Genomic DNA, 14,729 nt, shown 5'->3' with positions numbered 1-14,729 from the left:
ACTTAGGTGCAGGATAAGAAATTTCTTTTTGTAGGCTTCAGATGTGAGGCCAACTTGAAGCAAGCTTTGTCTTGTTGCTATTTTACCTTTCAGAGAAGGGTATTAGAAGCATCCTACTTAGATTTAGGGAGAGAATGATTTAGGAGAATAATGTTGCCCCCTCAAGCAGCCTCAAAAGTATCAATAGGACCAGTCATACTGAGCTCTAGAATGATATGCTCCAGGTGGGAATATAATAGCCCAGTAAAGGCCATCAGGAGTAGTTTGGGAAGGTTCCACTTTAAACTCTTGAGATACCAGGTTTCTTTATCCTGGGGACTTTGCATTCACTCTTGGATGGGCCTGAGAAACAGATTCCATCTAGGCATGGGGTCGTGGACATAGTAGGTAATGAATAAATCTTTGGGCCTCTTCCAGGGGACTCTCAAATCCTCAGCATGGTCTTTCTGTAGACTGCAGCTCACTTAGTACAGGCCTGTGGACAAGCTTCACTTCCCCATAGCAAGACACACCTGGAAAAAGCAGCGTGAGGGTGCTCAGGAAATGCCCAGTAATCCATTTAAACTTTTTGTTTGGTCCTAACTTGTGGTTTTATTGGTATAGAGGACTCTCTTGGTGAGAAAACTCCTATCAATGCAGATCTGCAACTGTTGTGAAAGTTACATTCTGAGTGCCCTGGGGCACTGAGATATGTTCCATGAGTTGTCCAAGGTCACACAGCCAGTAGGTCAGAGATGGGACTTGAACCCAGGTCCCCCTGACTCCAAAGCTGGCTCTCTAAACCCTGGGCCACTCTTTTAAACTACTCAGTTCTTAATCTGCCCTCAAGAATACTGGAACTACATTTCCCTGGATTGGGTTGTAGAAGTGAATTAATCAGGCTATGTATGGTAGAACCCAGTGATTGGTCCCCCTGGGGTATTTCCATCAGTGAGAGAATCAGAGGACTATGCCACAGCAGCTCTGGGGTTAGTTTCCACCCCACAGGGAGGGCATTAAAGACTATAAACTGATTCATCTACAGCAGCAGGTCATAGGGAGTTACCCTGAAACATTCAATAGGAAGTTGCTTCTCATTTTCTCATGGTACCTATCACCCCAACCCCTGAATACAAGGGAAATCTGCCAGGTGAGGGCTCAGTTGATACTCTACTCCTCCAGATTTTCAATGAACTGGACAAGGCTGGCTCTTTGCTGGCCACAGAACCCCAGGATGGAGAGCTTCTAGTACATGATGGGAAAGGAGATGTGCGCAAGTGCCCCTACTATGCTGGTCAACAAGGTAAAGGTGGGTCTTACCCTTCTCCGACTCCTCCAGATAGGGCTGGTCACCTTGGCTGTCTAACCCCACGGTGTCTCCTGTTGGCATTGTCCCTGCAGGTGCCCATGAGGGTAGTGCTTGCCCCTTCAAAAACATCACGGCTTTATTGAGGCAGCCCAACCTTCAACTCGTCCTTGCTGCTGTTGTGGCCCTGGCTTCTGGACTGATGGCCTGGTACTTCATGTGAAGGAGGAGCCTCTGACCCTCGGACTCGCCAGGGATGATCCCAGTCAATCTCCCATCCCTACCCTAACCCCACTGACTAAACCACCACCTCAGGTGACTTTTTTTTTTTTTTAAAGCTGGGTTTGAGAAAACAAGCAACCAATAAAACCAGACACTAAAGTCAATGCCCAACAGACTGCTCTCTGCAATATGATTTTGTAACCCAGATACTAAGGGTAGGGTCATGGATCTTCCCAGCAAGATAAGCCCAGAGGACAACTCAAACCCAGAACTTAGTGATACAGGAAGCACAGCTTAGATCCAAAACCCTCTATGCAGTGGAGCAATTTCCCTCAGCCTTGTGGAGTCAACTCCTCCCCTCAGGGCTCCACCATGAATTTAGGGCTCTCTTCTTCCTTCCTCTCGTCTCTCATCACTCAGGTCTGTGTTGAGCACTCAGTCGATGAGATGCTTCACTCAGAACAATGGTAACTTGTTGGGGTGGAAGGAAGGAAGAGAGAAAAAGAATAAAGCTGCTATACCGTGTCCACCACACCAAAGGCAGGGGAACAGATAGCCCTGGGAGGAAAATAGCCTGTGTTTCTGGGCCTGAGAACCAGGTTTCTATCCTAGACTCTGAGGAAGAGTTTTCATTTTGGCTACTTCCTTCAGCAGACCAATTCTTCTGTCCCTCCTGGACAGAACAACAGAAGCAAAGTTGGCTTCTCATGTAACCCATGTAAGTGCTAAAGCATCCAATAAAGTTTATACTTGAAACCTTCTGCCTCTTCTTTCATAATGTAAAAAACAAATAAAACACTTAAGTACTGACGCCTCCAAATAGCTACTTGGGCAGGAGAATTTAGGGGTGGGGGGTGAAGTGATCTAGCACTACCCCTAGATAGGTATATTGGGCAAATGGGATTCTTGACCTGAGCCTTGGAGTTAGGTAGTGGGTCCCTCTTCTGTTTTAGATTTCACATTTGTACAGCAGTCTAGGTCACAGAACATTGGAACTGAAAGATTTTGAGATTATCTAACCCAACCTCCTAATTTTATATCTCAAAGAGAGGAAGTTACTCAACTGAGGTCATGTAGCAAGTGACAAGATCTAAACTCGGGTGGTCTATTTCAAGTCGAGCTTTCCTGCTACATCACATACTAACAGGCCACACTCCCAAGTGTGGCTGAACCAGATTAAAATGTAAATGGGGAAGTATTTAACAAAACACTATAAAACATGAGAGTTATCTTGTGGTCTTCTAAGTAGATAAGCAGCCTGCAGGGATCCTTATGTACAGTTTAGTGGCCCCCCCATTTCTGAGTCAAGCACCACTATATCACACTAGCTTATGCCAACTCAGGTTGGCCCAAAAAGTACTGATCAGCAGTACTATCAATGCAGATCTGCAACTGTTCTACAAGTTACAGCCTGAGTGCCCTGGGGCACTGAGATATGTTCCGTGAGTTGTCCAAGGTCACACAGCCAATATGTCAGAGGTGGGACTTGAACTCAGGTCCCCCTGACTGCAAAACTGGCTCTCTAAACTTAGCACAGAATAAGGAGAAAAAGCAGCTGACAGTGTAGAGGTTGCCCTTCTGTTACCACTTCCCTTACTCAGTTTCTCTATCCCCTGAGAAGACTGTAGATGTAATACTTACTTCCATTCATTATCTATCCCTCTTCCACAGGCATATGAAATTTAATTAGCAGCCAGAATCATACTGCTTTCAACTTGGGATGGGCTCAACCTGTGATTTCACCAGGAGTTCCTTGTGCAGAACTTCCTCTGCCAACCCAAACAGGTCCTTTTCGTGCAGCTTCCTCTGTGGTGTCACCTTCAGAACCTCTGAATGGTGAGGGTGGGGAACACTCTCAAAACGAAGGTCTCACTTAAGTTCCTGCCTTTTCTAATACTGCCAGTAATATCCCTACCAGTTTCTGAGGTTACTCATTTATTAGAGGAGGAAAAAAGCCCATAGGGAAAGGGCTTTGTCAGAGCTTTGTCTCTGGGCTAAAACTGTGAGGAAAGGTACAGCACTGAGAAATTAAGGAATTTGCCATGTCACGTAACCATCATGAGTCAAAGGTAGAAATCGGAACTACCTGTTTCTGAGACCAACTATCTATCCTTTGGGCCAAGCTACTTCTTAAGGCTGTTATCTAGAACTCCAAATCTCCTGCTGTGGCTGATGGTTGAAGACTTCAGTAGGACCAAACAGGTTTTGGGTATTTCAGATCCCAATGCTCCTCCCATGCAAAATAAAAATACATAGGGCAAAGGAAGCCCAAGGGACAGGGAAAGGTGGGCAGATGGGCCAATTTAATGTAAGTGATAAACTAAGACTTGAGAACAAACAGGTTCACATTAAATAGGATGACATGCATTTGAATTGCAGAAACCAGGTAAGGGGTACAGTAGCAGCAGTGATCCTTATGACACAGGTCCCAAGTCTTATTCCATAACAGGGCTTAATCGGATGTCAGCTCAGCCTCATTACCCATTATCACTTCTCTTCATTCTCTACCCAAACCTCATTAAATAACATGATTTCTCCAACTGAAGCTCTAAACACAATGGACATTAAAAGGTTTAGTGCAAAAATAGTGTTCCCCAACATGATTTAAAAGAAGTAAAATATCTGCAAATAACAATTCACACAAAGCATGTTGTGCACGTGCCATCTAGTGGCCAGTCAATAAACTTCCATGTCTGGGAAGTGGGGATAAAGTAGGGTTTAGAATAGTATTTCTGGCCTCTTCCCAATCCCCCTTCCACCACAGGTGTGCAATTGAGACACAGAAAAAGGTCAAAATGTCAGATTTCAGGTACAATAAGGAAAAAGTCCAAAAAGAGCAAGCTGAGTCTTCCATTGCCACTTCACTCTCATCTCCCCAGAGGTGGGGCTCAGCAGCCATTGTACCATAGGTACAATGGTGGACTTTTGGAAAGGGAGGTAAGCAGATGAGCCAGTGGCATCTGTTAAGTTGGGAGATGCAATCAATTTTGCTTGTTACTTTTTCTAAGTTGGCACCCAGCCTTGTTCCAAAATGGTGTCATACTTGAGCAGGGCTCTCTGAGGTCTGATCCTCATTGTTCACCAACTCTTTCCTAATCAGCACTTAGTCCTACAGAGCTTCTGTGTGTCCTAAGTTGTGATACCTGAGAGTTTCTAATGCCAGTGGTTTCAATTCTGTTTTTCTATTACACAGAAATCCTGTCCTTCATGATACATCTAGTTCTGACCAGAATTTGCACAATCCCAGCCGCTTTAGTCTATCTTTTAGGAACTTAGAGCTTTCTCTGTTTAATTAGAAACACAGGACGAAGGCCTTTTGAACCCACCTTTTCCCGTTGTGTGTTCTCAGTGGCTACTAATGACCACTTTGCCCCCTGGTTTCTCTGTTCCTTAAGCAAGGGCTCCCTTCCACCCCTCAATACCATCCACATCAACATCCCATGTCTGGCTAGTTGTGGTCATGAACTACCTTGGGCTATTCTGTAGCATGGAAAGTATCAGAACAGACATGCAATAGTGTCAGGGCAAACTGACTGGTAGTAGAAGGTAATTGTCACTGTAGAAGGCATACAGATAGAGTAGTAGGAAGAGGAACTTCTATCCCAGAGGCCCCATGGAAACAAATTACTGTTCCACGATGCAGGATTTCTCTGATTCCCAAGGAGGCAAATGTGAAATAACCAATACAGTATTACAGTGGTGGGATCTGGAAACTTCCAATGGGGAGAGTACCTCTGCTAGTGGACAGTTAGTTCACTCTTGAAATCCTGATTATATATACTGAGCAAAATATCAATAGCCAAAATAACATGCTTGTCACTTCCCCCCACCCCATTAACACTAAACTTCCAATCTGCCAAACCCTAAACCAGAAGAGATACAAATATCCCTGGGCTGGACAGACCAGAGAGGACAGGAGTTCCCTGCTTCCAACCTAAGGAGGAAAAAGGGAAAAGCTACTGCCAAGCAGGAAAACAAAGCACAGGGTATAGGATTGACAAGCAAAAAGGAGAGATAGTAATCCCGGGTCCCAGCTCCCGGGGGTCTCCGTTAGCACAGGCGCTTGTACGTGTAGATGTAGGCTTTGCAGTTAGGACAGCTGTGTGTCACATCTTTGAAGTCATCAATCAGGCAGGGGATCAAGCAGCAGCCCAGGTCACACCTGAAGCAGAAAGAAAAGTTATTCACGAGAACAAAAGCTGTGACCAGGGAAAGGTGTTGAGGATGGAGATGATGAGCAACAGCCTAAAGCCCTGTAAAACTGGTGTCCAGTACTAAGAGGTACTCGAAAGAGGTTGTGGATAATCTGAAAAGTAGATAGTAAAGCAGCTATGCAGGTCTCCAGAAAGAAGAATCTACAAGTGGGTGGGATTCTCGTCTTACCGAGGCCAGGCTTTTTCACATACCCCATGAAGCAGCAGAAGAAGCCTAGTACAAAGTTCATCAGGCCAATCTCATAGGAGATCTTGGTGGTGATCGACTGCTGGCAGTGAGGACACACAGTCTGCACAGGTGCCCCCTCGAAGATTTCTCCCTGCAGCACAGTCACTGTAGTTGCAGCCCCTGAAGGGACAAGGACAGTGGCTGTGTGGCCCCCAGGGCCTGGATAAGGACCTGTGGGGTAGTAGCCCATGGGAGGGTGAGGGCCAGGAGGTGGATAGAAGCCTAGAGAAAAGAGACAAGCAGTCAATTCACAGGCTGCTAATGTTCCCCAAACGTCAGGCCAGCAAAAAAATGTTAGCATTTCCAGTACCAAAAGGTAACAGGTTAACTCGAGAACTTTGCCCCCTCCTTTCTCTACCAAATGCAGATCATAAGGCTGTACAGGGACCTAAATGAACTACTGGAGCAGGTAACCCCTGTAATGAGGTAGGTGGAAGTCCCACTTCCCTGACCCAGGCTGACCACTTGCATCCTTGAAAGTCCTTCACAAAATGGGATAAAAGCTCATTCCAGAGAATTATAGCTCCTCCTCCTTCTTCTTGGGGAGGTAAGACAAAGAAGGCCAGATGTCTCAGCTGAAGTCCACAAATCTGGGAAGAGAACCCAGGTGTCTCGACTTCTAGTTCCAGTTACTGCATTCAATCTCATTATTCTTTTTGGCCAGTACCCTGCAATGGACCAGGGCTTCATGTGTATGGCCTGGGGCGAGCAAGTAGCTCAGTTGTGAGGCCTTTCAGGTTTGTAGAAACTTAATAGGTCTTAAAGTTCAACCCAACTCAAGATACATCTAAAGGCAGAGACGAGGAGAAAGTTGTTGAGCAAGAATTGAAGCTTTTTGTTCTAGGAGTGGAAATAGTTTAAAAAAAAATGCACAGCAGAGGATCTTCAGGATAACATGCTAAACATTCCACATGTGTTTCAACCAGAAATAACCACCTAATTTTTATAGTGTTATCTAAGTACTTGCTTTTGTCAATGAGATAGGGGAGTGTCAGGTGGAATTCTTAAGGCTACAGGCTAGTCTGGGCTCTTCCACAACTGCCAGGGAGCATGTCTGATCCACTTCACTTCAGAGGGAAAATATGCTTCTTGCATAGTTTTTGGTGATATAAACTCAGGTGGAAACACCAAGTGGAAGGCCAGCTTCTTCCTGGACCATTCTTTTCTGGGCCCTGGGCATCAATTTTAAGTAAGAAACCTTTTGAAATTATTAAGAGGTTTTCAGAGGAAAATTACCCATCAGATTTTTTATTTTAGATTTGAGCAACATGACCACTTAAACCAAGGCAGCTAGACACACTAAGATCAGTGGTAAACCTAGGTTTTATAGATAAAAGAATTACTTAGTATGATACAGATGATAAATCATCAAAGGTTAGTAGAATTGTGGAAATACTGGTGGCCCCCACTTTCTCACTTTTCACCCCTCTGCAATATGGCTTCCAACCTCAGCACGCCACTGAAACTGCTCTTTTCAAAGTTACCAATAATCTATCTAATTGTCAAATCTGATGTTATTTTACTAATTCTCATCCTTCTTGACTTATACGCAGCATTTGAGTTACCCACCCCCTCTCCTCCTCCTTGCTACTTTCTTTTCTCTAGGTTTTCATAACACTGCTTACTTTTGGTTGTCTCTTCTGACTGATCCTCAGTTTCCTTTACCTGTGCATTACTCATAAGGAAGTTTCTAAATGTCACTTTTCATTTGATGACCTCATCATCGTCCAAGTGTTTATTATCATCTCTTGCAGAGCTTTATAGATGAGACAGCCTAGTTTCCCCTCTGGCTGTGAAAAGCTTTAAATGCCAAAGTATTTGTTTGATCTTGGAGTTCGAGCAGGGGAGGGATATATTCAAACTGGATGTCCTTCAGGTAGCTCAAACTCAACATGTCCAAAGCAGAATTCATTTTCCTCCAACTCTGTCAAATTCAGTCTTCTTCTGAACTTCCCCCCATTTCTATCCAAGGCACCACTATCCTTCAAGTCATCCCATCCAGCTTCACACACCTTGGTATCAGCTCTGATTTCTTATTCTCACTCAATTTATGTATCTGTTTGCAAAATCTTTTTAAATTCATAATTCCAAAATCTCTCTTGCATCCATCCCTTTCTCTACCACCTTAGTTCAAGCCTTCTTTGCCTGAACTTATACTGCATTAACTTCCTAGTTGGTCTTTCTCCTCTCTCCAATCTACCTTCCAGTCAGTCACCAAAATGATTCTCCTAAAATGTGAGTCTGAAAATGCTATTCCCCTACTCAAACTCCCCAGGCTTTGTATCGTCTCTAGGATTAAATATAAACAATCCCAGAATTTAAAATCCTTCACTACTTGGACTCAACCTGTCTTTCCAGCTTTATTACACATTTCCTCCTCCCCCCTGTGCTTTATGGTCCAGCCAAACTAGTTAAATAAAACAGCCTTCTTGCTGTCCCTCCCACACAACTCTCCCATCTTCTATTTGGTGTCTTTGCCCTTGTTGTTTACCTCAGGTCTGGAATATATTTCCACCTCTCCTCCACTGCAAAAAATTCTTCCCTTTAAGCCAAGGCTAAAGCGCTACCTTCTACAGGCTTTTCCAGAGAAGCCCCCTCCAAAGAACTGCTACCACTTTTGCCAAACTGCCTTACCTTTTTTTTGTATTTTTCTATATGTACATGTCTCCCCTGCCTTAAAGGCAGGGACTGTTTTCGCTTTGTCTAGTATCCCCAGCAACTAGCACAACACCGGGCACACTGAAGGCAACTGTCATTTTTGATTGGCTGCTAACAAGGAAAAGCTGGAAAGGTATAACCTGAGGTAGAGGCAGTTCATTGAGACTAGGAGTGGATTGTCTGAAGTCTCCATATATCTCAGTTTTGATAATCACCTTCTTTACCTCCTATTCTTTCTGGAACAGCATATCTATGGATGTTTCCACTCTTGTAAGGGAAAATCAGAATTTTACACGGACTGACACACTTTTGGTTGAACAGAAATGGTATAACAGAGATAATCCCATTAAACAATTTCATGAGAAAGGGCCAAACTAAGGTGAAGCAGCTAGATGGTGAAGTGGATAGTGTTGGGCCTGGAGCATCAAGGAAGACCTCAGTTTGAATCCTGCCTCAGATACTTTCTAGCTGTGTGACCCTGAGCAAATTGTTTAACTTCTGTTTCAGTTTTCTCATCTGTAAAATTGTGATAATTACAACCCCCACCTCCCAGGGTTGTAGTTATTGTAATCTCCTTAAGGGCAGGGACTGTTTTCTAGTATCTTTTTGTATCCCCACTGCATAGCACGGGGTCTTGCACACAGTAGGCATTTAATACATATATGATTGATAAAATGAGAAAATATTTGTAATCACTTAGCACAGTGTTTGGCACACAGGTATTTAACATATTGTATTCACTTTGAGTTCTCTGAGTGAATCCCAGCAAATTTTTCATTTTTTCATCAGTTTATTTTTCTTTTTACCTAAAAACAAATCTTGTTCAGCAAAAAGGGGAAAACAGTCCCTAGTAAAATTGGAGTCAGTCTGAAGGAAATGCAAGTTTTTTAGTAAAGAAACTTTCCCCAAAACTATCTGATTGAACTGGAGCCCAATTTTGTCAATTTTTTTCTTCCTTGATCTGGTCTAACCAGGAAAGGAAAAAAAGAAACCAAAAAGAGAGAAAAATACAAAAAGAAAGATAGTCTTTAAGCTTTTGAGATTTACTGCATTGACAAAAGACTAATTCATGACTCTGAAAAAATATCAAGCGTCACTCTTTGATTATGAATTTTCAAATTATGGGGGGAACGAGATTAAACTTTGCTATCAATGTCATATATACTAAATTCCATAGTGTCATTTCTTTTTTAATTTTTTTTTTTTTAGGCAACTGGGGTTAAGTGATTTGCCCAGGGTCACACCGCTAGTAAGTGTCAAGTGTTTGGTCAGAGGTTGGATTTGAACTCAGGTCCTCCTGACTTCAGGGCCGGTGCTCTATCCAATGCACCACCTAGCTGCCCCCATAGTATCATTTCTCTGGATGCACTTCAGAGATTGTTAAAAAGGGGAATTAGAGAAGTTAAACATATGAAATTGGTGTTTTTTTCTTAAAAGCGATCTTTTCCCTCTCATTTTCCATCATCTCCCTCACCACTCATACTCTATGAATGCCCACTATCAAAAAGGATGGAGGACTGTGGAGGTTCCCTTGAACTATGTACTGACATTACTTAACTTCAGTGTGATAAAAATCATTCATTTTCTGAGTTGGTCTCTCCTCCCTGTGGAAAAATTTGTATTGCTTTGCCTTATCTCAAAGCGAAACTGTGGTTGGGTGAGCTGTATTTATGATAAGCTGTTTAAGTTTAAGCCTGTCACTCTAGCAGCTATCCAACTGAGGTACTTTTCATTTTACTAAGAATTACACCGATAAACTGCTTGCTTATCACATTCTTTTGTTCTTGGTTCTTAAAAGCTTATTTTATACAAACATTATTATATTAGGAGTTATGTCTGTAAGCCTGAAATAGCCTGCTGTATAGTACTACCTGACAGTTGTTGAGACTTTGATTTATTTTATGCTTAATCTCACAAATACTGTAATCATATATCTCCCTATTAGAGCAGATGTTCTTAATCTGTGATCCACAGTACATGATGCCCACTTCCCACCTCCCAGATATCTAGGGATAGAATTAAGGGTATCCATGAATTTGATTTTTAATATTTTAATAACTACATTTCAATATAGGTTTCATTTGTGATCCCATGTATTTTATGTTTTATTGTTTAAAGATATTATTCTTAGAAGGGGAACACAGACTTCATCAGAAGAGGTCCCTGACACAAAAAAATATTAATCAAATAGTAGAAGCATCTTCCTGGGGGACATGGCATTCCTCCTTCTGGAAAACAATTATCTAAACATTTAAAGGTATATAAGAATTTATTTGTTTTGTGGGTAAATAGTACAAGACACTCTGGGAAGCTGGAAATCCTATTAACTCATGATACTTAATCTATAAGTTCCTGTGATAGCAGAAATGCCTTTATGAGTTTTCAAGCTTGTAAATATAAACTGAAATAAGAAATTCTCCTATGGGTAAATGGAAATTCAGTGGTCCTCTAAACATGGTAATTAGAAAATTGGTTTTCAAAGTTTTAGGTTGTTACTAAAGGGCAACATGGATTTTGCAAAATCTACAACTGGACAAAGCTTACCTATTTGAACAGTTTGCCTTTATACAGAGAAACTAAAGATACTTGTTTCCCTCTCCACAAGATGGGATGATTCCACAGCAGTTTATTAAAACCTGGCTTTGGTCCTAAATTCATACTACTCTTCTAACAGTTTTTTCTTTTGCAGTAAAAAAGTAAGCACCATCATACTTTTTTTTTTAATTTTTTTTTTTTTTGGTGAGGCAGTTGGGGTTAGGTGACTTGCCTAGGGTCACATAGCTACCACGTGTCAAGTGTCTGAGGCCGGATTTGAACTCAGGTCCTCTTGACTCTAGGACCGGTGCTCTATCCATTGCACCACCAGCTGCCCCACACCATCATACTTTTATGAACATCTAAACAAGAGCTTGAAAAACTTTTACAAGAATCCATTTACAAGAGCTGGGAATATTTATAATGTAATCAAAATGTGAAATAGGTTATTTATGCAATATTTAAATTATTAATTTGGTGATATTACCTAGAAATCTGAATCCTGCTGCCGTACCCTATTAAAATGATTCCCAATCTCCATTATTTTTCTGTGTAAAATCTCACAAGTTTTATCATTATGACTGTTAATTTTTACCAGTGGTTTGACTTGGAATGTGTTATGAAAGGAATGTAGCAAGTCATATATAAATGAGAGAAAGGAGCTGTAAACTTTTGGAACGATTTCATATGAGTTTACTTGGGTACAAAAGATGGATGATTTTCAAAGATTACCCTATAGCTATAAGCCAATCCTAATACCTGGGAGTACTGACAACTTTAAAATAACCACAGCAGGCTTTAATTTTATATTTTGAACTTATCAGGTTTGTAACTTCGGACTATTTATTGCCTAGGAGCTCACTATGAACCTGGTTATGCTAATAAATCATGAATCCTAGTTCCTCCTCAGATTTTCAGGGCATTTGTTTTCTCTGGGTTCTCCTCCTACCTGAATGCTCGTCTCAGCCTCCTTTGTTGGATCTTAACTGACTTTGAGTATATCCCCCAAGGCTCTGTTCTGGTTCCCCTCCTCTTCTCTCTCTATACTGTCTCACATGATGATTCTGTCAGCTGTCATGTATTATCATTTCTATACAGATGATTCCCAGATCTAAATACCTATCCCTAGTCTCTCTCCTGAGTTCCAGTCCCACATTGCTAACTGCCTTTTGGCCATCTAGAACCAAATGTCTTGTAAGCATCTCAAAATTCAACATGTCCAAAATAGAACTCATTATCTTTCTCCCTGAACCCACCCCCTTCTTCCCAACTTTCCTATTATTGTTAAGGGTACCACCATTCTCCCAGTCATCCAGGCTCACAACTTGGATATCGTCCTCATCACTCACATTCAGCTCACCAACATCCAGTTTGTTGTCAAATCTTATTGTTTCAACCTTCACAACATCTCTTGTAAAAGTCCCCTCTCTCCACTCACACAGCCACCTCTCTAGTACAGGCCTCTACTACCTCTTGTCTGTGATAGATTTCTAACTGGCCTCCCTCCCTCAAGTTTCTACCCAATCCAATCCATCCTCCACTCATCTGTCACCCCTCTTCCAACTCCTATGCCCTCCCATTACCGCCAGGATAAAATATAAAATTATCTGGCATTTAAAGGTCTTTATAACCTGGTTTCTCTCCATCTTTCTAGTCTTCCTATACCACATTCCCTTTCATACCTGTAACAATCCAACCACATTGGCATACTCTATGTTCCTTCAACAAGACACTTGATCTCCATCTCACTGCCTTTGCTCTGTGGCTGTCCCCCATGCCTGAAATACTGTCCCCTCACCTACAACTTTTAGTTTCCCTTGCAAAATTTCTTTAAGATTCAGCCCAAATCCCACTTTTTCCAGCAAGGGGAGAGAAGGGAATAAGTATTTATGAAGTGCCTAGATGCATTAGGCACTGTGCTAACTGCTTTGTAAATAATGACCTTATTTAGGGCAGCTAGGTGGCGCAGTGGATAGAGCACCGTCCCTGAAATCAAGAAGACCTGAGTTCAAATCCGACCTCAGACCAAACACTTGACATGTACTAGCTGTGTAACCTTGGGCAAGTCACTTAACCCCGATTGCCTCACCACAAAAAAAACAAACAAACAAACAAAAAAAAAATAACCACCTTATTTTCTGATCCCCTACCCTGCTATTAGTGCTGTTAGCACAGTGTCTGGTACACAGGGTGTGCTTAATGAGTGCTTAATGACTGAGAATCACAAATACAGACCTATACTGAGAGGTGACAGCCACCTCATTTCACAGATAAGAAAACTAAGGGCTGGGAAGGTTAAATGACTTGCCCAAGGTCATGCATGTAGTGCCAAAGGCAAAATTTGAATTCAAGCCCTCTGACTCCAAAGCTAGTGCTCTGTCACCATGATGCTTTTTTACCCACTCAGTCATCCCTCTCCATCTACAAGTACAAAGAGATCTGATATATACTGAAATTTTGAAGAAGGGTGGTACAAAAAAAGCAGGGCCAGGGGCCAGGGGAATATCTGGAACAGGCTTCAGATTTCAATCCAGCTAGTTAGTATGTGTACTCTGGTAGAGATGGGAGGAAGAAGTTGTTGAGCAAGAACTAAAACTGTTTGTTTTGGGGGTTGAGATAGTTAAAATTGTACATCAGAGGGTCTCTGAAATTACATGTTATGTTCTTTAACATTCTATACCTTTTAATCCAAAAATAACCTCCTGCAGTCATTTGATAATGTATGTATTTGATTTTATCTGGGAAATCAGGCAGGGTTTTTAGGACTGCATGGTATCATTATGCTGGTTGAGCTCATTTCCTGAAGCTACTTATAATAACGTTATATTTGTAAAACAGTATATATTTATTATAAATGAAGCTTAACAGACTGCAGCCAAAACAATAAATGAAAATTATTTTTACTATACCTTTAGTCAAGTCACTGGTTCAGGGAGAGAGACCTATTAAGGCCACAATTTGATGAATGACACCTCTGCCTTTATTACAGGGCTTCCTCAGACACTGGCTCTTGTTGCCTGCCAGGTAATCTATGCCCCATCTGTGCTAAGGACTCCAACCTTGAGGTTTTCCCTACTCACTCATCCCCTTCAAGGACTTTGTGCTACAGTATGATTTCACAAGAGAGCCCAAAAGAGTGGAGGATCTTCAGGCACTTATTAACCAGTGGAAGCCTTAAGCAACCTTGCTCAGATGAATAACTGGAACCACATGAACGCTTGCCATACATAGCTGAAAGACACCTATATGTTTGTTTCCAAAGCTCTTAGGATCAGGGGTTAACTTTTTCTTGTGTCATGGACCCCCTCAGGTAATGCATAAAGGACACAGGATTACAAAAACTATACTGAAACACAGTTATCAAAATATTAAAAAAACAAATTCATTGAACCCCAGATTAAGAATCCCTGTTCTAGAGACATGGAAAATGAATGCCTTTTGTTGAGCCACAAAATAAGCTCAAAATGGATACATAATTTAGATATAAACGGTTATGTTGTAAGCAACTTAGTGGATCGTGGAAGAAATAACCAATGGATAAGGGAAAATATTTTGTTCAAACGAGGTTCACAGGAGGTAAAATGGG

General features: G+C 41.8%; 2 protein-coding genes across 4 annotated transcripts in view; one reads left to right on the top strand and one right to left on the bottom strand.

The window, feature by feature from the left end:
• Positions 1-2,263, top strand: part of HMOX2 (heme oxygenase 2) — a 33,359-nt gene extending 31,096 nt beyond the window's left edge. For 2 of the 3 annotated variants that reach the window (XM_027839713.1, XM_027839714.1), the window contains exons 5-6: positions 1,162-1,288; positions 1,381-2,263. In XM_027839713.1, the coding sequence (XP_027695514.1) occupies positions 1,162-1,288; positions 1,381-1,508 (255 nt within the window). In that variant the 3' untranslated portion in view covers positions 1,509-2,263. The remainder of the gene's footprint in view (positions 1-1,161; positions 1,289-1,380) is intronic. The other variant, XM_027839715.1, reaches the window with a different exon arrangement.
• Positions 2,264-3,781: 1,518 nt separating this feature from the next.
• Positions 3,782-14,729, bottom strand: part of CDIP1 (cell death inducing p53 target 1) — a 48,967-nt gene continuing 38,019 nt past the window's right edge. Inside the window, exons 5-6 of the mRNA XM_027839717.1 lie at positions 5,914-6,172; positions 3,782-5,669 (exon numbers count right to left, since the gene is read on the bottom strand). Of these exons, the coding sequence (XP_027695518.1) occupies positions 5,558-5,669; positions 5,914-6,172 (371 nt within the window). The 3' untranslated portion in view covers positions 3,782-5,557. The remainder of the gene's footprint in view (positions 5,670-5,913; positions 6,173-14,729) is intronic.

Source organism: Vombatus ursinus, unplaced genomic scaffold (genome assembly GCF_900497805.2).
Source record: "Vombatus ursinus unplaced genomic scaffold, bare-nosed wombat genome assembly UNPS02014832.1, whole genome shotgun sequence".
NCBI lineage: Eukaryota > Metazoa > Chordata > Mammalia > Diprotodontia > Vombatidae > Vombatus > Vombatus ursinus.
The sequence above is the reverse complement of the archived record's forward strand: the minus strand, read 5'-3'. Positions and strand labels throughout refer to the sequence as shown.